General features: G+C 44.1%; 1 protein-coding gene across 1 annotated transcript; it reads right to left on the bottom strand.

Annotated features, from left to right (window-relative positions):
- Window positions 1-1,833: 1,833 nt before the first annotated feature.
- LOC147629080 (SNARE-like superfamily protein) lies at window positions 1,834-23,177 on the bottom strand. Its single transcript, XM_086812324.1, has 5 exons — window positions 23,004-23,177; window positions 22,806-22,902; window positions 15,397-15,475; window positions 15,222-15,303; window positions 1,834-2,337 (listed from the first exon to the last, which is right to left on the bottom strand). The coding sequence occupies exons 1-5, from the start codon at window positions 23,034-23,036 to the stop codon at window positions 2,200-2,202; spliced, it is 429 nt and encodes a 142-aa protein (XP_086668450.1). The 5' UTR covers window positions 23,037-23,177; the 3' UTR covers window positions 1,834-2,199.
- Between the last annotated feature and the right edge of the window lie 1,067 nt (window positions 23,178-24,244).

The raw sequence follows: 24,244 nt of genomic DNA on the forward strand, positions 1-24,244 counted from the left end.
GCACGACACATGCACATTAAACAAAAAATGCTATAAAAAGTTTTTGCACAGAGTGCCAATTAGTTTTCCGACCATTAGTATGGTCCTACTTTTGCAAAAGCATGTAAGAAGTCACCAATTTAGGTATTGGCAAAGAGTCTAAAGTCGCCTGAGATTTTTTGGTCAACTGCATAGTCTTACATTGAGTCTTGCATAAGCATTCATGCTTCTTATACTTTTTCAAAAAACATAAAAAAGAAGAAATAAAAACTATTAAAAACTTGTATTACCAATGGCTTCTCCACACTCACACTATGCACACATCTAATATGTAAGTAGCTTTGACATCAAAAGCCATCCAGGTACATAACTGGATGGGGGGACTCTCGCAGTGGCAACATTGGCCCAAGGTACGATGCATCGCCTGGTTAACCCTTTTATATGCTTTTCTTGCACAGCATGTTGTTCTTTTATGTGAAGCATATAAGCGTTTGCACCTTTCAAGCACTTGCACTAGGCACTCTTTCTTGTTTTTACCCATGCACATGCATTGCACTTGACATCTATAACCCCGTCAACAAAGGCCAACTCTCACAATGACAACACCTTGGTAGACTATTAATATGTGGCACATATAGCTGCATTAACAATTCGTGTGAAGCGCTTCATCGACACCAATGAACGGCATTTCGAGGTCTCCAGCTTCTTCTACATCAACACGTGAACCAATCTCTCAACCTTGCTCTTCATTGCATAGGTGGACCTACATAAAGCAAGGGAAGATGTAAACCACATTTTTTGCAGTTAACTAGGTGGACGACTTTGATGTGTGCCATCATAAATTATTTTTATTGCAAAAGTTATGGACAAAGTGCCTAACTTTCAAGAGTTATAAATTTTTGGTGCTTTATAATAATGTCCAACCATGGCACACACTAGCCACTTAATGGTAGTTGATAAAGCGGACAACTTCTACAGTGACATCGACGACTCCTTTTCCTTGGCTTTTTTTTTTGTCATCAATAAGCACCAAGGAAGAACCTACATCAAAAAACTTCACATTACTGAGTTGAATTTATGCATATGATCATTTGGAAACTTTGGGAATGCCTAAACATCCCAACAAGGACTCATGTGTGGGCATGCAACCAATCTTTGCACTGAGGTGTGGTTTAATATGTGTTTGCAGGTTGAAAGTATAGGAAACCCCCTTATATTAATTATATTCTTTTGTGTGTCAACCTTTCTGTAGGTAGTAGGTATACCAAAGGTTAAAGCAAGAAAAAAAAAACCTCTATAAAAATAAAACCTTTGTGTGTTTGGAGGTGGTCTAAACACAGGAAAACAATTATTATGTTTTGTATGATAACTTTTACGTAGTAGGTACCAAGTACCAAAGGTTAAAAGAACTAAAAACCCTCAATAAAACAAAACCATAGGTTAAAACCCTCTACAAAACCTCGCTGTACAAACTTCACCATTGTACAAACATATAAAGATACGTATGGGGCAGAGACACACATCTATGGCACTCGTACCACCTATATTTAGGCAATTATCTGTTGTTTAGGCTGATCTGGGACTATTTTGGTGGTGACCAAGCTGATTAGAAGAAACGTGTGTTTGAGATTTCTGCATTGTCTTTTGGAGCTTGCACTTTGGTGACTTACTCTCCATAAGCATGTACATGGTGGCATGAGATGCCAATGGATATTCCGCGTGACCTGTGCTGTTAAGTCTATGATTGGCTTGGTAATCCTTCCTTTTGAGTGGCTCTCTATGTGGACCATAGACTTCTTAGCATTAAAGCCACAGGCAGACTTTTCACATTGCACGACATTGAAAGTAGTCTACAATAGGACATAAACAGTATCGTCTCTCATCATATTTTTTAGCTGGAAATGTTCAAAATTACTGCATGGGGGTGAAAAAAAAGGGAGTCGCATGAACCCAACAGTTGTGCAAAACAAAACAACTTAGTTTATCATGCCCTCCTGCTTTTCTATAATTTTGGTAAAGTACTACCAATTTAAATGTGTAGCTTGAAATAACACAATTTCGTAAAAACTAGGCTAGTCAATGACCATTTGGTCACACAAACTCAATGTGATTTGTGAAATCATACCCACAACAGCAACACATAAACATTGATCATGTAGGTTTGGAGACAATATGACACAATAACTTCATTCAAGCACTCAAGTCTGCATTCCTCTTCAATCACACTGTTGTCACCCCAAAAGATTTCACGATGGCGCTTACTCGTTCTGCAAATGCATGTGAAATGATTCTCTTTCCAGGAACATGGAAAGGATTTGACACTGCATCTACATAAGCTGCATGAAACCTCCGGAAAAACTGATTTCCAATTTCGTCAGTAATAAATATACACCATTAATCAGACTAAAAAAGTGACTCTCTCTCTCTCTCTCTCTCTCAATATACTTAAAAAATGAACCCACGCAATGAGTCACAACATTTGCATCTCTCTCTCTCTCTCTCTCTCTCTCTCTCTCACACACACACACACACATATGGATCACTGCAAAGGTTTTGTCACGATCCATACCTCACGGTCAATCTCGGTAAAACCAAGGTCATGATCTTCAACACATCATATCGAGTAACATCTAGCCTATCTTTCCCATACAGGGGAGTCCAAGTGGAGATTGTTTCATCTTATGTGTAGGTACCTGGGGGTTACTTTTACAGGCCATCTTTTCTCATGGAACCAGCTGCCAATGCACATTTGGCAAGAGGATATGCATCCCTAGCCCGCCTAGGGAGGCAGTGTTTCCAGGACCATTTCTACCAACCCCGCACCAAATGTGCCAATCCCCCTTCAAGTATGAGCTCAAGCAGGAGCTCCCCCCGTTGCCCGCCTGCGCTTGTCATTGTCCGCCTCGCCCTTCCTCCCATAGCACCATTGCCCCTCCCTTCTTCACCTCAGCAGCCTTGTTCCATCCTGCCCCCTCGCCAGCACTGCCAGCCCTGCACAGCCCGCCCCCATCCCCCTCCACCACAGTGCGCCGCCCCCATCCTTTGCGCCTCTTCGCCCTCCTCCTCTCCCTAGCCCCCGCCTTCCTCTTCTTCGTTGTTTGCCCCCACCTCCCCCTAGTGCTTCCCGCCTCCCTGATCATCCCCCCCCCGGACGCTAGCAAGGGGAGGTCTAGATTGGCCATGGGATCGAAAATAATAGTCAGAAGCTAATAATAATAACTAGGGGCTAAAATGGCTAAAAGCTTATAAATAAAGCAGGAAAGTTTTTTAAATAAAAGCAGGCCACCTATAGCAAGGTTATTATAAGTGACTTGCGATCACTTATTAGACACAAGAGATCAAGTAGGCACATGGTAGCCTAGGGTTACCAAGAAGCGTGCAGGATCTCTCAGCCATGGAGTTGTCCGCTTGGTGGTATGGGATGCCAGGTTGGGATCATCGGTAAAACTGGCAAGCTCGCGGCAATCTGACCTTAGCATTGGGAGTGGTTCGAGGTACTGAATCTACGGTTCGCTAGCCACAATCTATCCCGGTCATGTGATGAGTTCGACGTCGGGTCTATTGAAACCTTGCTAGGGTTTCTAAGGTATGTCCTCTATCCTGATCCACAGTGGTTCTATCTCAGATAATCTATGGGCATGGTCTAGTGAGACTTTACACAGACAGCATCATGTTTTTGGACCATATAATACATTGTACGTGGATGAGGTTTCAGACTATGTAGAGCGGGAGGGTGACAGAGGAGCACAGCTAGCAGGGACATGGATTCCGCTGTTATTGTATGCTGATGATATTGTGCTGATCTCAGATTCTCCAGAGGGGATGCAGCGTCATTTGGATGCATTGCACACGTTTGCACAGGACAGTGGATTGTCCGTTAACCTTGGTAAAACCAAGGTGATGGTGTTTAACACCACAGCACAGTGGGTTAGGAGGTCAGTACCCACCTTTACATATGGTCAAGAGACAGTGGAGTATACAGATGCATATACTTACCTTGGTGTGGTTTTTAGTGGCCCACTATTTTCCTTGAGGAAAGCAGCGGAGACCAGATTGACCAGAGCTTATGCAGCATTGGGGAGACTAGAGTTGTGATGAGTGGCAGTCTGGTAATGGCTACTCAAGTGTGGATACGCTGCAGGAGCGGGCTTTCCGAGACCATGTGGTGGATAGCTTGCCAGTAGATGGCAACAGTTGGCAGGAACTTTCCAGTACTGCATATTCTGACACGAAGATGGCTTTCTATAAAGATCATCTTCTCCAGCTCACTTTTGTGATTAGACCTAGCTACATGGATACTCATCTTTCTCATGGGGTACGGTGTGCTATTGGTCAGATGCGCACATCCTCACACCAGCTAGAGATTGAGACTGGCAGATTCAGAGGAGTACCAGCTGAGGCCAGGATTTGTCAGTTGTGCCAGATGGAGCCAGAGACAGAGTTACATTACATATGTCACTATCCAGTATATTACGAGATACGAGGCCGTTTTCACTGCCTGTTTAGAGAGGGTTTCGGACCACTTTCTAGAGTCATGAGATACCAGGATCAGAGATGCCTCGGATTATACTTGCTAGAGCTTCGTAGACATAGAGAGGGTCTCTTGAGAGGGAGGGGATCAGAGAGGGAGAGGCACCTACAGAGGCAGATTACAAACTTCTTTCGACCAGAGATTGAGCAATCAGGCCAGCGGGCATTGCACCTAGCCCCAGAGTATAGCTGCACCAGAGGTACACTGATTGATCGGGCTATAGAGCTGGGGCGGTCCGGGCGCCCCAAGATGAGAGGCCCATCTCGACACCGGCGGAGACTACAACAGAGGATCAGGACCATACTAGCACGGCATGGGAGACGTCCAGTCAGAGTACTCACCATGGAGGACATTGAGGATATCCGCCATCGACCGATGAGAGACATCTTTGGATAGTGATGTGTATGATGCTTACCTTTGTTGCTGGAGTTTTCCTCCCAGATGTTATCCATTAGGAGCTCCTAGTACCGTACTTTTCCTCATAGTTGTTTCACTTTCAATTAGTTGTTTAGTTGTTTTTAGCTTTTCTTACACAGACATTGTATCAGATCCACCAATTGTTGTAACCTTTTTGGTCTCATAGGTCATTTTGGCCTTCTGAAAACGTTAATATATCATTTCATTTTTCTCTCTCTAATCATCATTAAAGTTTGCATCATTGTTCTTTATCAGGCTTAGGGCTGAGGATCAAGTAAGAAAGGCTTCTGCGCGTGCAACACCATCAACAAAGTGTCTTGCCGTTTTTCAACCACCAAAAGTAGGAGCACTATCTTGACAAGGTCGGCCTCAACCATCATGGGGGCCAGATTTCCCTCTTACCCTTCTTCCATAACAATGATAACACGGGTGCCAGATGGGTCACAAAGAAGGATCACTCTTGATGAGGATCTAGTCAGGAAAGCTCTCCACCTCCCAGCCGTCTCAAATAAATTCCAGTGGGAAAGGAGCCATGACCGAAGTTTGGCATCTTGTAACCAAAGAAAGCCCCTCAAATCCAATGGCGCAAGGTTCAAAGACATAATTGGTACCCCTGGCTAAGGTAGTCACTTTCCTCACCCACCAAAAGGCTAGGGACCGACACAACCAGGTTGTACTCCAAGATGATCTGTGGGTGTGTAGTCCCATGGATCAATAAATTGGCAGGGGTGGTCAACCTTCCACGGAGCAAACATATTATCCATTTGGTGGTTGGCCAGCATAACTTCGACCATATCAAAGAGTATGTCAAGGATGTCATGGAAGTTTCCTTGGGAGACGAGGTCTTGTACATTGGGTGGATAAGTGGGTCCTTCCCATCGTTCTCACTTGTCGCTTCTTGTGCGGTTAGCAGTGGCGCCTCATTGAGGTTGGACTCATGGAATGGTTGATGATTGGAGGCTCATGGATCCGGGTGATGAGGTGGTTAAGGTGAGGGAGAAGCTCGAGAACGGGGACCTGGAATGTGGATTTAGCCGGTAGCCCCATGGGTGATGATGCATGAGGATTGGGGCGGGAGGGTTTTGGGTGCCCAATTTACGGGTTTGCTTGTCTGTAGCTTGGCGAGAATGGTGAGATAGTCCTATCTCCTAAACGATCATCAAATGTGGAGAGAGTACATGGCCGCCCCAAGGGAAGTCCAAATCAACCCAAGGCTCATGCCGATCAAAAGACGGTGGTACTGGGGCAGCGAATAGAAGGCATCTAAAACTTTCTTGAAGGACTCATGCCACTCAAAACCCATAGATGCGACTCCGCATGAAAAATTTAAATGATCCCTACTACACAAAGGTCCCTAACCCAGCCATAGTTGCTACCCGCCGCTTCTTCCTGCTCATTATCCTCATCCTCGAGGAGGTGCCAAAGGACCAATAGACAAGTAAAGAACGATTGGTCTTCGACCTCAATGAAGGCCCAAATTTTTGCCAACAAGCAGACCTCTATGACATGGTCAAATACTTCCACCGCCACCACAAGGTGGTGACCTTCGAGGATATGCCGGATACTGGGTTCTAGAAACCCTTTTGACATCGTGTAGCAATCGGGTAGAGGGCTTTCTCGCAAGCCCTTCATCACTTCCTTCTATGAGACGAGTGGTATCTTTGGCACCGATGCGGGTTGGTAAGTCTCACCACCATGGTGGGCCCACTCTGCGACTTTCTTTTGTTTATGGGGCTAGAGCCGGTACAAAACTCTCATCAACTCAAGAGGGATGTTGCACAAGCTTCAAAACCTTGATTCTCCAAAATTGAGATGAAAGGCAAATGTTGAAGGAAGCAGAAATAAGAGTCGAAGAAAGCAGAGAGATGGAGTTTTCAAATGGAGGAGACCACACACATACACACCTTCAACCCTTATAGCCCATGCACAATGCAAGGGCTTTGCACTTCACAAGCACATCTTGCGTACATAGGCACCTATATTAGCTAGCACTTGCACCAAGCCTCGTAATCGACAGCCATCCACGTACGTCTCTAGATGGGGGAGGGGGCGCATGGTGGGCACAAGCCTGGTCCATGGTACGGCCCATTGCCTAGATCCCCTTCGAATGTGTGGAAACCTCCGAAGATCGTGTCAATGAATATAGCTCCTTGTGGTCCCCAATTGCCTTCTTCAACTATCTTCACGATCCCAACAAAAACCTCACAAGCAAAGATGCAACATGCAACAACGAAGCCCAATCTCTCGCAACACCTTGAGATTTGGGAATCATATCTTGGATTCTTGCCACACCAAACAATTCTCACCAGCACTCATTGCCAATGAAATGAGGATGGTCTTGGCACATGAATCCACAGCAAAGCCACGCGCCCTCTTTCTTTGTAAAAACAACTCACAATCCCAAAGATGAGGCCTCGCATCAAGCAATTTTACGCCCGCATTACACCACAAGCAGCCTCAACAAGCTTCCTAACTCAAGGGCTCTCTATAAGCACCACGGAGGGTGCAATGACAGATTCAACCACGTAGGGGGGGAGAGGGGTATAGGGGTTTTACACGATACACCACACTGAGCGGGGAACACGCCCCGCCCCCAAACAAATATGTAGATGACAAGGTCAAGGTGGTGACGGTGTCAAGGCACAAGATCTCTGATGCCGAGCACACCACGAGGATGACCCACAAGAGTTTTGCACCAGGCTAGGACCAATATCCAAGGTTTGAATCAAGTTCTGAACCTCACAGATATCCAAGGGAACCTCAATGCCCAATTTGGAAAATAACCTCGAAAAAGTAAACGCCTAGGTGGAAGATATGTGGCCCTGAATGGCAGTTTCTCTTTGGTGAGGTTTTAGGAGGAACTGGCGACGCTGGTTGAGTAGCAGGCAGAGGCGACGGGTGGCAGCGCAAGGCACTGTTCACAAGGAGGTGCAGGCACAGCTGTGGTGCTGCAAAGCGACGATGTAGGGCATTGTAAGGCGGAGGCGGTGCTGCACGTGGCGCTACAGATGGTGGTGATGGCTGCTGAGCTGGCGGAGCAGGCACACAGTCAGCGCAAGCAGGTGGACAGGAGCTGGCGGCGTGGGCGTACAGAGCGGCGCCGCTAGGCATGGGGTGGCGCAAACCAGTGGATAGGGCGCTGTTTGGGTGGAGTAGCAATGGTCTTAGGCATTGTAGGGACGACGCATGGCGGAGCAACGACGGTCTTCAGGTGGAGCAGCCGGCACAACGGCGCAACAGGGCCGCGCTATGGAAGAGAGATTGATGACGATGGTGATGATGATGATGCTCTTGCTCTTCACAAAGTTAATCTCCCAAGATGATTATCCACAAGTTGTTATGTTTTTTCAAAAGGGTACAAGCTTCTTATATACTTGAAGTTGTATCCCTGCTTTTTGCCATTCCTTGCTTTTGCTTTGCCTTTTGCTTTGCTTTTCTCTTTTCCCTTTTTAATATTTTAATAATAGTCAAATATAACCAAAGTTCTTGATATATGCTTTTGTAGCTTCAGGGCCTTGCTTTTTGGCCTTGGAGCTACTTTTTGGAAAAGCGGCTTTTAGCTTTTTGATCTAGTTCGGTGTCCACTTTCCAATGGTGTCCTCAGCTTTCAGTCAACGCAGTTTGACTTTTTGCTTTTTCTTGCTTTTTGACCAAGAGAATAGTTACATTCCCTCTCTTATATCACCTTATCTGGCAACATATGTATGCATTTTCTTTGACCGATGTCCTTGTTCTTGATAGTACATGTTCTTCATAGCCTGTCACATGTGTTAAACATAATAAATGCATACCTACCTTCTGCAAAAACTAGACATAAGCTAGTCAACAAACAAGTATGAATCATTCACGTCTACTGGGTACTCCAAGTACTGGCCACGTAGTTTGGAGCCCAATGGACTATCACATGCCATAAATCCAAGAATTGTCCACACATCAAAAACATCACACAAAGTCAAAGAAATTCAAACATACATCAATATGCAATGCACAAGTAATGATCCTCATGTTCATGGATTGTCCTGACTGGTTCCCGAGGGAAACTGCTCAAACTGTTGCTCAAGGCCATTTGGTCACTAGGACCGCCCGAGAATTCTTGCATAGTTAACTTGGCCATCTAGTCACATTGACCGCCCAACTATAATCATCTGGGCCATCTGGTCGCAATGATCGCCCGACTACGAAATCCAATACAGTCGTCTGGGCCATTTGGCCGCAATGGCCACCCAACTGCGAAGTCCAAAAATATCTAGCATTGTTGCCGTCCAATGGGTCTTTTGGCACTGTTGCCTCCCATATACAAATCTTGCTCTTTGGGCTTTCAGGCATCGAAGGTGGGACATGGCATTCCTCCATTACTTTTGGCCTCAAATCCTTACTCGCACAGACAGGTGTGCATCATAAGGAACCCTTCCTTGATGACACAAGAGGTCACCAAGTCTCCATTTTGTAATTTGTTCCAAGTATCTTTGAAATCCTCATCTGTAGCATAAAGATCTTTCATTGTAGTGAAATCCATATGATATCCCATAGAAATTGCATGAGTCATGGGTCTCCGAGATAGAGCATCTGCTACTTTGTTGTCTTTACCATGGGTATGCATAATCTGAAAATGAAATTGGGCCAAGTAACTAGCCCATCTTATATGCTTTTCGGATATCTTAGGTTGAGACATGAAATACCTAAGACTTTGATGATCCATCTTGATCCTTTTTCTCAACCAATAAGACAGTTGAGCTCTTATGTAATCTTGTTCCTTCTTGGCTCTCCAAGCTAGGAACTCTTCATCTTGGAGAAACTATCTGAACTTTTGTCTCAATATTCTGTTGATGTCATGGCCGGGGTCTCATGAGAGAGAGATTGACGGCCTTGGTTCCCTCCTAGAAGTTATGTGTTGGCCTCATAGTTGTTTCCTTCTTGAGGCCCTTGTTCTCCCTCTGCTCTTGACATGGCTCTGTCACCCCAAGAAAGATTTCTTCAAGAGAAATCCTTGCTCTAATACCACAGCCCAATGGAGCGTGTAGTGACAGATTCAACCATGTGTCCATAAGATATAGATGGAGAGAGAAGGGGGAGAGAGAGAGGGGTATAGGGGTTTTACACAGTACACCACACTGAGCGGGAAAAAGGCCCCGCCCCCTTTCAGGAATTTATTTCAAGAGCAATCTACAAGCTTTTCCAAGCCAAGACCAATACAAGCAAATGAATACAATATCAAACAAATATGAAAATGAGGAGATCGGGCTGGTAACGATGTCGAGGCACAAGATCTCTGATGGCGAGCACACCACGAGGATGACCCACAAGAGTTGCACTGAGCTAGTACCAATATCGAAGGTTTGAATCAAGTTCTGAACCTCACAAGCGAACCTCAATGCCCAATCTGGAAAAATAACCTCGAAAAAGTAAACGCCAGGGTGGATAGCGCTGGCTGAGTAGCATGAAGAGGCGGCAGTTGGCAGTGCAAGGCATTGTTCACAAGGAGGTGCGGGCACCTGCAAAGCGGTGGAGTTGGGCACTACAAGGCGGAGGCCGTGCTACAAGTGGTGCTATAGATGGCGGCGCAGGCCGTGCTGAGTTGGCAGAGCAAGCACACAGTCGACGCAAGCAAGCAGACAGGGCAACAGTTGGTGACACAGGCATACAGAGCGGCGCTGCCAGGTGTGGGGTGGCACAAACCGGCGGACAAAGCGCTGGCACACGACGGAGCAGCAACGGTGCGTGCACGAGCGGTGCACGGCGAAGCAGCGGCGGTCTTCAGGTGGAGTAGACGGCACAACGGCGCAGTGGGAGAGAGATTGATGACGATGGTAATGATGATGATACTCTTGCTCTTCACAAAGTTAATCTCCCAAGATGGTTCTCCACAAATTGTTATGTCTCTTCAAGAGGGTACAAGCTTCGTATATACTTGAAGGGGGGTCCCTACTTTTTGCCATGCCTTGCTTTTGCTTTGCCTTTTGCTTTGCTTTTGTCTTTTTCCTTGTTAATATTTTAATAATAGTCAAATATATATATATATATATATACCGTCATAAGGCCAAATGAATCTGAACTTACAAAAAATTTTAAAAGAAAGAAGAGAATCACCAAAAACAAACAAAATATAAAAAATAAAAAGGCTTAATAGAGACACCCAAGAAAGAATAATAATAATAATAGTGATAATAACTTGCAAAAATAGACAAATACACAACTAAATCACACACACAAATGCTTTATTGAACCACAACAAAAGAATTTCTAACAAACAAGCTAAATTTTAATGATTAGCAAAACAAAATTTAAATGACTAGTTCACTAAAACAAAACAAGTAAAGACAAGAATACAAAAAGAGCGAACTTTACCTCAAAGATTGTCCAATCATGAAGTATAAGATCATCAACTTCATCATGCATAGCATGGACTAGGTGCTACGACACCCCTACTCACGTCATCAACGCCCCAGAGTAGATGCAGGTTTACATATAATAAAAATTGTCCTAACCAAGAGGACGCAATTTTTATACAGAGACCAACAAGCTGAATTTCTCTCACTTCTCCGGAGGTGAAGGGAAGGCTTAGCCATGATGAAGGCTAGCGCTTACAACTAGACTAAACAAATCACTTCCCTATTAAAGCAATAATTAAGCAGGACTAGAAGCAATGATAAATAACAACTAAGAGCTAAAATGATCTAAACATAAAATGGGCTTTTAAGCTCCCCATTTTTGTGAAATTTATTACTTATAATCTTAAACATTCCAAAAGCAGAAATCTCAAAGATATATCTACTTCGATTCAAAAAGCAACGAACGTTGCTGAAAACCTTTTTAAAGTAATAATCCTTTTGCACAAGCAAATTGATGGGTTGGCAAACTTCAGTAATAAAAGCAAACTTGTTTGAACAAATACCAGAGAATTTGAATAACTAAGAAGAGACAACACCATATTTAGTTATTTTAGAAATGTTAGAAGTGAGGCATTCTTTCTTTTTTTTCAAGGGACGGGGGCATCACTTCTTGTGGCCAGTCGATCTAATCTAGAGCCCTAGATGCACACTCTCACACCCAAGTACCACAACAGGGGGTACCTCCCTTTCCAAACAATGGTCAGTACTGTAGCAGCGAATAGTTGTCAGGACAAGAACACCCTACACACAGTTGTTAGGTAACCATGCAAAGGAGACGAAGCTGCCAGGATGAACAGCCCACGTCCCGGATCCAAAACGATGAAGCTTCTTTGAGGCACCAACTTTGCACTGTTGTCGCCGAAGATTCGTCGAGAAGATGATGGAGAAGCACTTGTCGAATCTGTCGAAGACGCTGGATGTGTGGGTATGACGACCCTCGTGCCCACCTGCACGAATCCACATCAAGCACAAGAACCCCCTAGCGTAACCCCCCCTACTTACGAGGGATAGAAGCTAAGCTGGGGGCTTAGATGTCCCCAAGAGGTCTTGAACCCAAGACCTCCCGTGGGAAGTCTTGAGTCTTAACCACTAGGTTATTGCCTTGGGGACAAGTGAGGCATTCTTATGATATTTAAGTTGGAATACTCGGGTTGTAAACATTTATCATATATATCTACATCTAAACCAACACAAGATTGAGAAATCTTAAGGTCCAAAAAAGAACAATGGTCATTATTTGCAGTGCAGCTAAGTTCACAAAACTCTTTGGGATAAATTCCTCCACCTAGAGAGGTAGGGTTTAAATACATAAAGTCTTGAAAATCAAGAATATTGGGAACAAAAAGATCATCAACAAAACATCTCACTTGACAAAGATCGTGGAGAAAGACAAGACATCAATAAAAACTAGGCATTCCATAAATTCAAATTCATATGTAAAAAGATAAAAGTTGACAAGAAAAACGGCACAGTTAGTACCCATAGGAATACCAATGGTTTGTTTAAATAAGGAATCGCCTAAGGTTATATAGAGGTTATCTAGAAGAAAATCTAACCAAGACATAATATCATCTTGGTCTACAATCTTAGTGTATCTTTTTTTATTCTTGGCTATATCTTGGTTTTTGTTTTTCAACCAACAAAAATCAAAATGAAGAGCTGATTTTTCTATCAACAAAGCTTTGTATCTATTGTGCTCTAGTTTGTAATGAAAGACTTAACAAATCAGAGATTTAATTCTACTACGCAAGTCGTTTAAGTCCAATTTAGTATAAAGAGTAGAGAAATCAAAAGTTTGAAGGCACAAAGGAGAAGACTTCTAGGTGAGACTACGAGAAGAGTTCAAAAATCTAACAACAACAATCACTCCCACTGAATCTTTTAAGATCCAACTACAATCTATAGGTACATCCTTCTTTCTAAGCAAATTTCTCCAAAGCTCATGGACATCGGCAAAATGGCTTTAAAGCAATGACTCAACCATTTTGAGACCGAAGTTAAAAAGGTATTACTAGAGGCAGCGATAAATCTAGGCTTCTTGGGATGTTTATGAATCTTCCAAATAGCATAAAGAAAAGGTAACTTATTGCTCACCTTAAAACCAAAAGATTTGCAAAAATCTTGGTATTTTGCAATAACCTCTTGCGGCGAGAGAGAGCTACTTTCATACATTTGAGTAGAAGAGTTAACTTCTTTCAAAAGACATTCTAAATAGAACTTTTTGCATGTAAACACAAAATTATTAGAGCATTTGTCTACATAGGAAATTAAGAAATCTCGATGAAACTTACGAAGAGAAATTAAGTCATTTGAAGATTAAGAGATGCCATTAGAGCAAATAGAACTTGAATGGGATTCCATAAGTTTTAAAGAAGCCTTTTTTAGAACCGTAGCTTTCCAATGAGAAAGAATGCCTTGAACTCCAAGAACTTATTGACAAAATTAGAGATAGCCAAAGTTCTTGATTTATGCTTTTGTAGCTTCAGGGCCTTGCTTTTTGGCCTTAGAGCTGCTTTTTGGAAAAGCGGCTTTTAGCTTTTTAATCCAATTCAATGTCCTCTTTCCAATGGTGCCCTCAGCTTTCGGTCAACACACTTTGACTTTTTGCTTTTTCTTGCTTTTTGACCAAGACTGGTGCTTTTTCCTCTGCTAGCTTTATGAACCCTGTTCCCATGTGTTCATCAACCTGTCCATGTATCCAAGCATGAGTTCCATCATGTGAAAAGAGCTCAGAGGGCCAAATAGTTACACTCTACCTCCTAAAGCACGTGGATTGGTCTCTTCACAAACTACATCTTTGACCATCCACCTCTCTCTAGAACCAGGCACCACACGAACATGGTGACACAAGAACGAGGTCATCATTAGGAAGGGAGATATGTTGACTACTTTGCTGGTTAACATGCTTTCACCCGTCCGTTCTTCTGTAAGACGCTTCGTCATCTTACCCGCATGTAACGGATGCCCATTCCTTCTCAAATGCGCGCTGGAATCTATGAAGTGGCCTTACCCTGAGCTTAATGCCAAACAGGGAAGTCACAAACTTCACGTACATACTTGTTTAAGACTAACCATGGATCTTTTTTAAGTTTTCTCCGGCCTAGTGTGAAAGCTAGTCATTTGTACATAAGTCAATTTTGACATTAAGCAATACACATTCATTCCCTTGCAATAGAATACTTGCAAGGAATACTTGTGAGCTCTCCCTCCTTTCTACTCTCTACTAATTTTTGCATAGCTTGATGGTTTGCTTGCTTAGATAGGAATTCGTGTAGGCTTCTCCCTCTCATGAACTTCATCTACCCACCTCTTGTGAGACTTGAAGGCTTTCTCTTCTTACCTCCATCTAGGCAAAGAGATCTCTACCTTCACCCCCATAGCCATGGAAGCATTCCAGTGTGACAACGGAGTGCAGACACGACGGATGGGCTAGCACACCCACATCAAGAAGTTGCAATTGCGGCTCTACGGCAAAGTACCAAACGACACTTGTTTCAGGTAAGCTATTGTCTTGAACGATCATAGACTCCCCTATGCCGGATATTCTCAATAATAGATAAAAAGATAGATTGATCAAGATATATCTATATGAGGGGATACGTGTGCAAGCATGCACGCGCACGTGTATGTCCATGTGAACATGCACGTGTGTATTTTGCTGACACCTCCATATGTCCTCTTTGTTAACATGTATGGTCTATAATATCATTACATTTATACGTGTAATCACTCTTGGACATTAAATGTTCCCGACTGGAACATTGAAAAAAGCAATATTAGTCTGCTTTTAGAGTACCAAGCTTAATTAGTTGTGAAGTGCAAAATCTCTAGGCCATCAATCAGTCGTGCCCCAGTTTTGTGGAGAGCATGCAAGAGTCAAATTTAAGAAAAAGTATGTTACTTACACTTCTCACATCTGCATCTCGTACATCTTGATCTGTGGTTACCAAAAGAAACTTCACCCTCGTATTGGTCAAATATCCATACCTGTCAAGATATAGTAACCATTAAACCATCACCTCCAAAATTTGTAAGCTAGACACATTAGTTCAATGCTAAAATAGTTAGTGAAGGACTCACACTTTATAATCTTCAGTTGGGTACAAAAGGCCTAAAAAGGTTTCATTCATGGTAGTACCCGTTTTCTTTGGGTTGCTCACTGTCAAGGGGAACAAGCAATAACTTCTCAGTAAATAGGGCACTGTTCAAACAAGCTCTTGAGCCTTCACTCAAAAACTGATTTTGGGTAAAGATATTAAAAGGGAAGGAGAAACATAAGCATCAGGTGAGAAAGGGAGGTACGGGCAGATGAATGTACATGATGCAAAGCAAAGGTGCCTCATTTATTTAAGTAGACTTATTTTGTCACATAAGCAACTCATGTGCAGATAAATCAAGAACTTAACCATATACAACCAGTACACAGAGGGGTGCTTGAAAAACTTAAACAAATACAACAATTCAAAGAGCTGTCCTATGCAAACAACACATTACATCACATTAAGGACCAAAACAATCCCCCTGCTGCTCTAGCACAAGTCAAAAAATCACAAGCAAACAAATAATCAATTGAAGCCAATAGAAACATTTAGCTTAGAAAAGCACACTTCAATTGAATCTTTCAAGTAGACAAACCCAAAAGAAGTCTGAATAAATTAAAGTTTCTAAAATTCATATATATCTATTAAAAATCATCTAGAATAACTATACGAAAATGAGTGTGTAAATTTATGTGATACATCTAGAAAGTCCTAGGTACTCCCATGGGCCACTGCTCTAGTTCAAGTCCAAAAAATCACACAGAGTCAAACAATTAATCAAAAATATTGGTTTTCAGTCGCACTGCCCTTGTAGAACAGCACATCTGCAATCAAATCTTTCTAATATAGACAAACAAAACCATGTATAAATAAATTCAAGTTTCTACTAATTGTCCTATTGGACGGTATCCACCTTTTAGAATTCTAGAGCACTCTATCAGTTTACATTATTGTACAGCAGACTTGAAACAGGGACGGGACTAATCTGTGTGGTCTCCCCTTTGAGAACACCGAACTGGATGTGTACAGCTGCCCAGGAGCCTACTGATTCTGGCAGCCCCATTCAGACTGTATGAGCGGACTGATAGATGCTTTGCGTTAACCTTCACTACTGCCCCTTGGGCTGCAGCCTAGATCTGGAGTGTGTGCCTTCAATCGGGCTGGCCCTGTGACGCACCACACCCTAGGGCATGTGGCTGGCCTGTAGGAGGCAAGCAGCATGTGCAAACCTGTGGGCAGCTGTAACACGCGGAAGCTCTGGGGGTCTTCTTTCAGCCCTAAACACTCTTGGGAACATGCTGATGCAAAACGCAGATAGAGAGAGAGAGAGAGAGAGAGAGAGAGAGAGAGAGAGAGAGAGAGAAAAGCTGGAAATTCAGGTATATTCATATAGTACAAAAAGGTACTTGTCTGCAGCCCTAGGCTGCCTTGAAGAAAAGGTGATAACACCCAAAATTCTGTCCCCCTATGGGACTCCTACTGACCCAATCCCTAGGGGATTGAATGGCTAGAATAATGAGCATGAGTGCCTATTTATAGGCCTTGGATCCCTTGGAGAGCTGGCCGACCAGCAGTCGGCCAGCAGCCTTGGCATAAATACAAAAACGCAAGCCCCTTTATCAGCCGCCTTGTTTTTCTTGATGCGCTCCAGCCCCTTGGCTCTCTGGAATCAGCCGACAGCATCCTCCTCCATGATCCCCATGCCCTGCTCCAAGTCCACAACAGATTCTGCACCTGAGGCTCCTAAATTCTGGTTCATAGTCTTTTACTGGCTGCCCCCTTCTGGATTAGCCCTGAGAAAGTACATGGCATTGATCATGCACATGACATCCCCCTCTACTTGATGACGGGAATCCAACCTGCTCTTGGCCATCATCCCAATCCTTTTCCCGAAGTCCCCCCTGTCATCCATCCATCCATCCTCGGCAACCTTTTTCTCTGAGCCCGGCCTGTTCTCCAAACCACTCTGTCTCAGACGAAGATCTATGCATTTGTTCCATCTAGTCCACAATCCATTCTTGCCCCGACTCTAAACACTGTCTTGGTCTTCATTCCTGAGAAATGAGTCTGGCACTCTCACATCGCCCTTGGAGGATAATCCTCCCTTGGGACCGTTGCCTGAGAACCTATCTGGCTCACAGGACTGCCATCCCCTCTGGCTTTGTGGAACACCACCAACAAACCTCCTAGGAGCTCTTCCCGCTTCTGTGTTCCTTGCCTTGGGCTTCGTATCCGTGTACTTTCCTGTACCTTGGACCTGTACACCATCATATGGGACTGAATCAGTGTTTAGCTTTGCTGAGCCTGATGCTCTGATACCAATGTAACACGCGGAAGCTCTAGGGGTCTTCTTTCAGCCCTAAACACTCTTGGGAACATGCTGATGCAAAACGCAGATATAGAGAGAGAGTAGAGAGAGAGAGAGAGAGAAAAGCTGGAAATTCAGGTATATTCATATTGTACAAAAAGGTACTTGTCTGCAGCCCTAGGCTGCCTTGAAGAAAAGGTGATAACACCCAAAATTCTGTCTCCCTATGGGACTCCTACTGACCCAATCCCTAGGGGATTGAATGGCTAGAACAATGAGCATGAGTGCCTATTTATAGGCCTTGGATCCCTTGGAGAGCTGGCCGATCAGCAGTCGGCCAGCAGCCTTGGCATAAATACAAAAACGCAAGCCCCTTTATCAGCCGCCTGGTTTTTCTTGATGCGCTCCAGCCCCTTGGCTCTCTGGAATCAGCCGACAGCCCTCTGGAACCAGTCGACAGCATCCTCCTCCATGATCCCCATGCCCTGCTCCAAGTCCACCACAGATTCTGCACCTGAGGCTCCTAAATTCTGGTTCTTATCTGGTTCATAGTCTTTTACTGGCTGCCCCCTTCTGGATTAGCCCTGAGAAAGTACATGGCATTGATCATGCATATGACAGCAGCAAACTACCAACGCACGCCGCAGGTGCCACATGGCAATCAGCCCGCTGACCAGTCAACCACACATCCAGCAGCTTTCATCCATGTGCGACCAAGTATTATCGGTTCAGGTAATGTTCTTGAAGGCATAACCAGGAAGTTTCGCACCAAGTGCTTGTTGCTGTCACAATATGTTTCTATTTGTAGTAGCCCAAGAACCTTGGTATTCCTACCATGGACACCTTTCACCTCTAAAGAGGTGTCTACAAGTTAAGGTTTTCCCAACTAGTTCCATGCAGGAAATTAAATTGTGACTAGTCCCCATATCAAGCAATGCATTGTAGAGCGCATTACCATAAGGGTTAGGCAATTGTATGGATGTTCATAGAGGTGCTATGCCGCATATATGAGGTCGCATGCCAATCCTCTACAGACCGACAGGACCAAAACTGGCCGACCAGCACGTGTGGGTGCTATATATACGTAGTGTAGGAAATTCATTATTCCCATCTGCACACTCTCACGTGCACAAGTCTGCAATGATTCTCTAGTGCCAGGGCTGGCCAAGGAGAAGCTACAACAGAGCATTGCGCTAAGAATCATGGTCAACATTTAGGAAATTCAGTTGTAACATTTTTCTTGTACTTAACAGAATACAATAGTTTAGAACTTGTTGTGTGGGATGTGTGTTTGAGATCCACTGCTCTCTTCTCGCTATCTCTGAAACCCCTAGCACTAGGCACAAGAGTTCTAAAATTGGTATCAAAGCCTAGGGAACCTACATCTTTTGTTTTTCTAACACCCGTGTGCATTGACTGCCTAAATAGGATAGTGCCCTAGCTCCAAGAGTGCACAAGGTTTGGTCTCGCTACTAGTCATGGATTCAAAACATTTGCAGATTCACTCGTGGGCATGAAAACATGTATAGAGGCGTTAGTTAAGGCGGCAATGGGAGTGCTTTGCCCAAGAGCAAGTAACCCAACTACCTAGCATGTTTCTGGAAGCTTTTGCTCATGCCCTCAATAACTGACCGCCGATGGTCAAAGAAGATTGAGCATTTAGTGGATGGTTCGAAATCGTCATTTTCATGCACATCGGCCACATGATCTCTCGAACACACCTCGTCTAGCTACGACCCTCGAAAAAACATGGAAGAGTGCCAAGTTTGGGACTCAAGAAGTCTAGAAGCAATACATGGAGATTCCTACAAACACATGTGTCCAAGCCATAGAGAATAATCTAGTGGGGGAGTGTCACGGACACGACTCAGGAGAGAGGAGAGTTTCAAGCCAAGCAACTAGTTGGTCAACGTTTCGAGTGTGACTCCACCGAGCACATCGGGAAGAATTATCCAAGGACATTAAAGGAGCAATTTGAGGACGTTTCTTCAAAACCAGACAATAAATGTGAAGGAGATGCATGTGTGCATGTCTTTGCTTTTTTCAATTCTCGGGTTGAGCACACACCCAGGGTGTTACGTACCTGATGCTAATCGTAAGGTTAGTCTGCCTAATCTTGGGTTAAGGCCCACGGGACCTTGAAGATTAGTGCAACACACTAATTACATGGGATAAGGTGTTAATTAGTGTTATCCCATAAGTTATAGCTATTTAAAGGTCTATTGTGGCAATACAAGTGGCATGAGCGTATTGAGTGGACTCTTGTATTATATCATGTTGTCGGATGACAAAGGCATGTGCCTTGGCCTAGGACACGGTCCACTTCAACACGAGCAGCATGAATTCATTCAGTAATGACACATTACATTCCTTATAGGGCTCATCTGATTACAAACTAGCAAGTATATCCTAGTACTCTCTCTTGAACTCCAACAACCTCTACTATCCCATGAACGCTTTTATCCCTCTTCTCTTATCCGGGTACTACCCGTTCTAAAAAAGGTTGTTACAATGCAAGACCGTTGGCTCATGATGCGTCAATTATTATTCAGGTCAGTCAACATCTGTTGGCAGTGAATTGTGGGGCTTGTTCACCGTCCTCTTGCGATTTAGGCAAGCTCTAATACCAACTATCACGCCCATAGATCTCCTAAACATAGGACAAAGATGATTAGTTTCCAAATCAGGGGTTGTGCAGGCTAGCTCACCACCCGACCATAATTCAACATTGGCAGACCACCCTCAAAGCACAAGGACTAAGGCTATGCATGTTTCGCCTACTTATGGCATTGGGCACAGACGGATAGCTTGGCTAGGTGATGCCAGCTAGGTGGTCCAAAACCACTAAAGTGTTGGGTTTTGACCAGACAATGAAACTTTTGGCGATCCTACTAAGGACTGTCTTACTCATGGGGACTGACTAGCTGAGGAGATATACCTTGTAGGGAAGCTGACTCCTAGAAATTGATTGCTTGGAATTTAGAAGCGCCGAGTGGTTAAACGAAACTTGCATAAAAAAGGCAAAGCTGAGGGGAGTGGTCTAATCATGTCGTGGTAGAAAGAGGGTGATCACTATGACATGATAGGAGGGTCACGACAAATGATTTCTAGAAGCTGTGCACATGGAAGCCGCATGGAAAATGATGGACGCTCATCCAGATCGATGTGTTACATCGATGTGTTACAGTTGCAAGCAACCATGTCACATGCACACTTTCTGGAGTGTGATGTGGACATGCTTCTACCCATTGGCCAGCTCAGAGATCCAATACGTGGCCGGATTTATGTGTTTGTAAGGGCTATTGTGCCAAATCTTTGTAATATTGTCCAAGCACCTGATGAACAACCCAGTGTAGACAGAGTTAATGAGTTATTGTGTGAACAAACCTAGTCCAACATTATTATTATGGTTGGTAGTGTTGGTAGCCAACTCACCAACATTAAACACTATAAATAGGAGTCTAGGCTTTAGCCATATTCATTCATTGATAGTCATTGAGAACCCAAGAGTGATGCTACCATTGAGCATTTGTATTCAGAATTGTATACACTTCATGTTAGTAATACATGGTAGATTAGGACCTCTCTCTCTATTGTGTATTGAGCATGAAGAAGAAGCAATTTAAACATGGGTTTAAGTCTTTGATTAGGTCTAATCACAATCAATCAATTCATAAACACGCTTCTGCAAGCACCCATGTTAGAACTTGAGAAATGGACCTTAACGCTGGTTATGCTACCACCTAAACAAACCCCTCAAAAATTATATTTCCACTTTGAAGTGCGAGAACCACCATCCACATGGCACCCTTGGTGCGAGGCATTGTGACAAACACAAGGCAAGATTGGCACCTTGGCAAGAAAAATCCCCTGTTTCACAATCTAGTTTTTTGGGCAAAATCTAACAAAATCAGCCAAAATCGAGTAAAACCACCTCAGAAATGGTAGGCACACGAGCCGAGAAGAGCAAGAGGGACTGATTTGGAACTTTCCATAAGTTTCATACCATACGAAACCCGTTTCATAACTACTAGGGTGTCTCCACCACCACTGCTCCCTACAAAACTCCAATTCTACAAGGTGCACGTGTGATTGAGAGTTTCCAAGGATGAATTCATCGTGAGCCTTGGATACCTAAACTCACACATGTTACACGCTGTGCGGATTGCCATTGGCTATCTAAAAATATCATCACGCCGTCTACAGATTGAGTTTGTCAGAGTAGAGAGCATTACTTGAGAGGCACGGACATGCAAGGTATGCACAACCAAAGAGGTGGAGATAGAGGAGCACTAGCTGTTTAAATGCCCACCCTACTATGATTTCGAGATGGATTCGGCCCTCTCTCACGGGGTACGCAATATGTTAATCAGAGATGCTTGGGTCTGTACATTTGAAGCTTCGTCGTCATCGGGAGGTCGTCCCCCAGGGAGTCAAAGCCAATGCAATGCTTCTCAAACTTGCATCATAAACTTCTTTAGACTACATCCACCTGGAGGATACCGCTCAAGCTCCATGGAAACAAAAGGGATCACATAGGCCATCGACCATATTCCAGATTGTGGGATCCTTTGGCTCCAACCACCCATGGAGTCACTAGGGAGAGAGCATGATCCCTTCTAAGAGCCTGACAGCCCCGTATCCCCCGACATTCCACCTGCCGCTAGCTGCAAATCCAAGAAATACCCGCACCGCAGGAGGTGGACATCATCATAGCTATGTGCTTGTCATGGTGAGACCCCACTGCAGGAGGTGAACATCATCGTGACTATGCACTGTCATGGAAAGGCCCCACTGCAAGAGGTGGACATGATCATAGCTATGCGCTTTGTCATGGAGGAGGATGTTACTGTCATTGAGCACACCACATGATTGGTTGGGTTGATCCCATTGTACACATGCAAAACTCAGGTACTACGTGGGTCCTGTTCTTTGAATAGCTAGTTTTTTTTCCCTTCATATTTTGTTGGCATACAGTTCCTCACAGATCACATGTATTACTTTTGATCTCATAGACCCTTTGGGTCTTAAGAAGATGGAAATAAATCAATCTCTCTCTCTTCCTCAAATGTATGCAATCATCTTAATAAACCTGTAACTAGCTGATAAAACTGCACTTGTAATCAGCCGGATGGGGATACCTTTCTCCTCAATAACGTCCAAAGAGCAGTGAACGATGTAGTGAAACTTAAGCTCATCCTCTCCGTCTGTGAAGCTCTGAATGAAGAGGGGATTGTTCTGTATATAGATAAACATACAGACGGTCCAAACTTAACGGAAGATCGGGGTGGTTTGAATCCAGAAGAATAGATTAGCGATGCTTAAAAACACTTACATACCTGTTGCCCCACCACTGCTACGCAAACAATCATGGCTACTAATGTAAATTGGATCTCTATCAATGTGTCAGTCTGCTGACCATAGCCACCACTGCGGCAAGCATAGGGCCGGTGGTGGAGAAGGAAAGAATTTAAGGGGACACTTAAGGGCTTCCTGTAATTAAAAGCTCTTTTCTAATGCTTTGCACATGACTCCATGCTAAATATGTGGCAAACATGTTTGTTTTAAATGTGGTATATTCCAAGGTATCTTCGGATTTGTTTGTTCTTGTAGATGACCGCATGAATTACGCGTGTCGGATTCTTCTGTTCTTGTAGATGACCGCATGAATTACGCGTGTCGGATTCTTCTGTTCTTGTAGATGACCGCATGAATTACGCGTGTCGGATTCTTATGTTCTTGCATGGTGTACGCGTGTCAACCTACTTGTTGGTGTACTTGTTCGAAGGCTTGTCTGGGTCGTGGAGCTTCTGGGCGCTTCTCTGCGTGGAGCCTTTGGGTAAACGTCTGCTAGGAGGTTCTAGGCAAATGTCTGCTCGGCTTATGACGTTTTCCTTACGAGCTGTTTGTGGGCTTCTCTGCGTGGAGCCTCTGGCCGGAGCTTCTGGGCGCTTCTCTGCGTGGAGCCTTTGGGTTCCAAGGTATCTTCGGATTCTTCCATTGTTGTAGATGATCGCATGAATTACGCGTGTCAATTACTCGTGTTGCATGGTGTACGCGTGTCGACCTGCTTGTTGGTGTACGCATTCGAAGGCTTGTCTTTGTGGAGCTTCTGGGCGCTTCTCTGCGTGGAGCCTCTAAGCGAACGTCTGCTAGGAGGTTCTAGGCGAATGTCTGCTCCGCTTATTACATTTTTCGTGCCAGCTGTTTCTTGGCTATCCTCTTATATGGTCGTCTTGTTTTGTTGTGCATGCCATGTTTGCCTCGGCATGCCTGAGCGCTCTCGTAGACGGAGGCGTCGTCGCCTTTGCAGCTTCCTGGCAAACCTCCTCCTGCACAGCCGCTGGACTCCAACAAGGAAAACGTGCCTCCTCGAATCCTTACGCCTCCTGAAGGTCGAGTCGGTTTAGAAAATTTGAAAGGTGTCAAACGCAAAGCTCGCTCTTTTGGTATGTAAATCTCTGCATTCATCTTCTATACATTTTCCTCTCTTTGGTATGTATTTTTCTATTCCTTTGTCTGCACATGTTCCTTTGCTTTCCTGCGCGTTTTTTTGGTGCATGTTTCCATGCATGTTTGT

This window comes from Cibotium barometz, chromosome 18 (genome assembly GCF_041138505.1).
Source record: "Cibotium barometz isolate CiBa-2024 chromosome 18, ASM4113850v1, whole genome shotgun sequence".
Classification (NCBI taxonomy): domain Eukaryota; kingdom Viridiplantae; phylum Streptophyta; class Polypodiopsida; order Cyatheales; family Cibotiaceae; genus Cibotium; species Cibotium barometz.

Excerpts from the sequence above, each read along its gene's own strand:
- LOC147629080 (XM_086812324.1), bottom strand. The coding sequence starts at position 23,036 with ATGATTGTTTGCGTAGCAGTGGTGGGGCAACAG. Across the intron at positions 22,903-23,003 it reads TAGCAGTGGTGGGGCAACAG|AACAATCCCCTCTTCATTCA; the intron begins GTATGTAAGTGT and ends ATCTATATACAG. Across the intron at positions 15,304-15,396 it reads CCAACTGAAGATTATAAAGT|GTATGGATATTTGACCAATA; the intron begins GTGAGTCCTTCA and ends ATATCTTGACAG.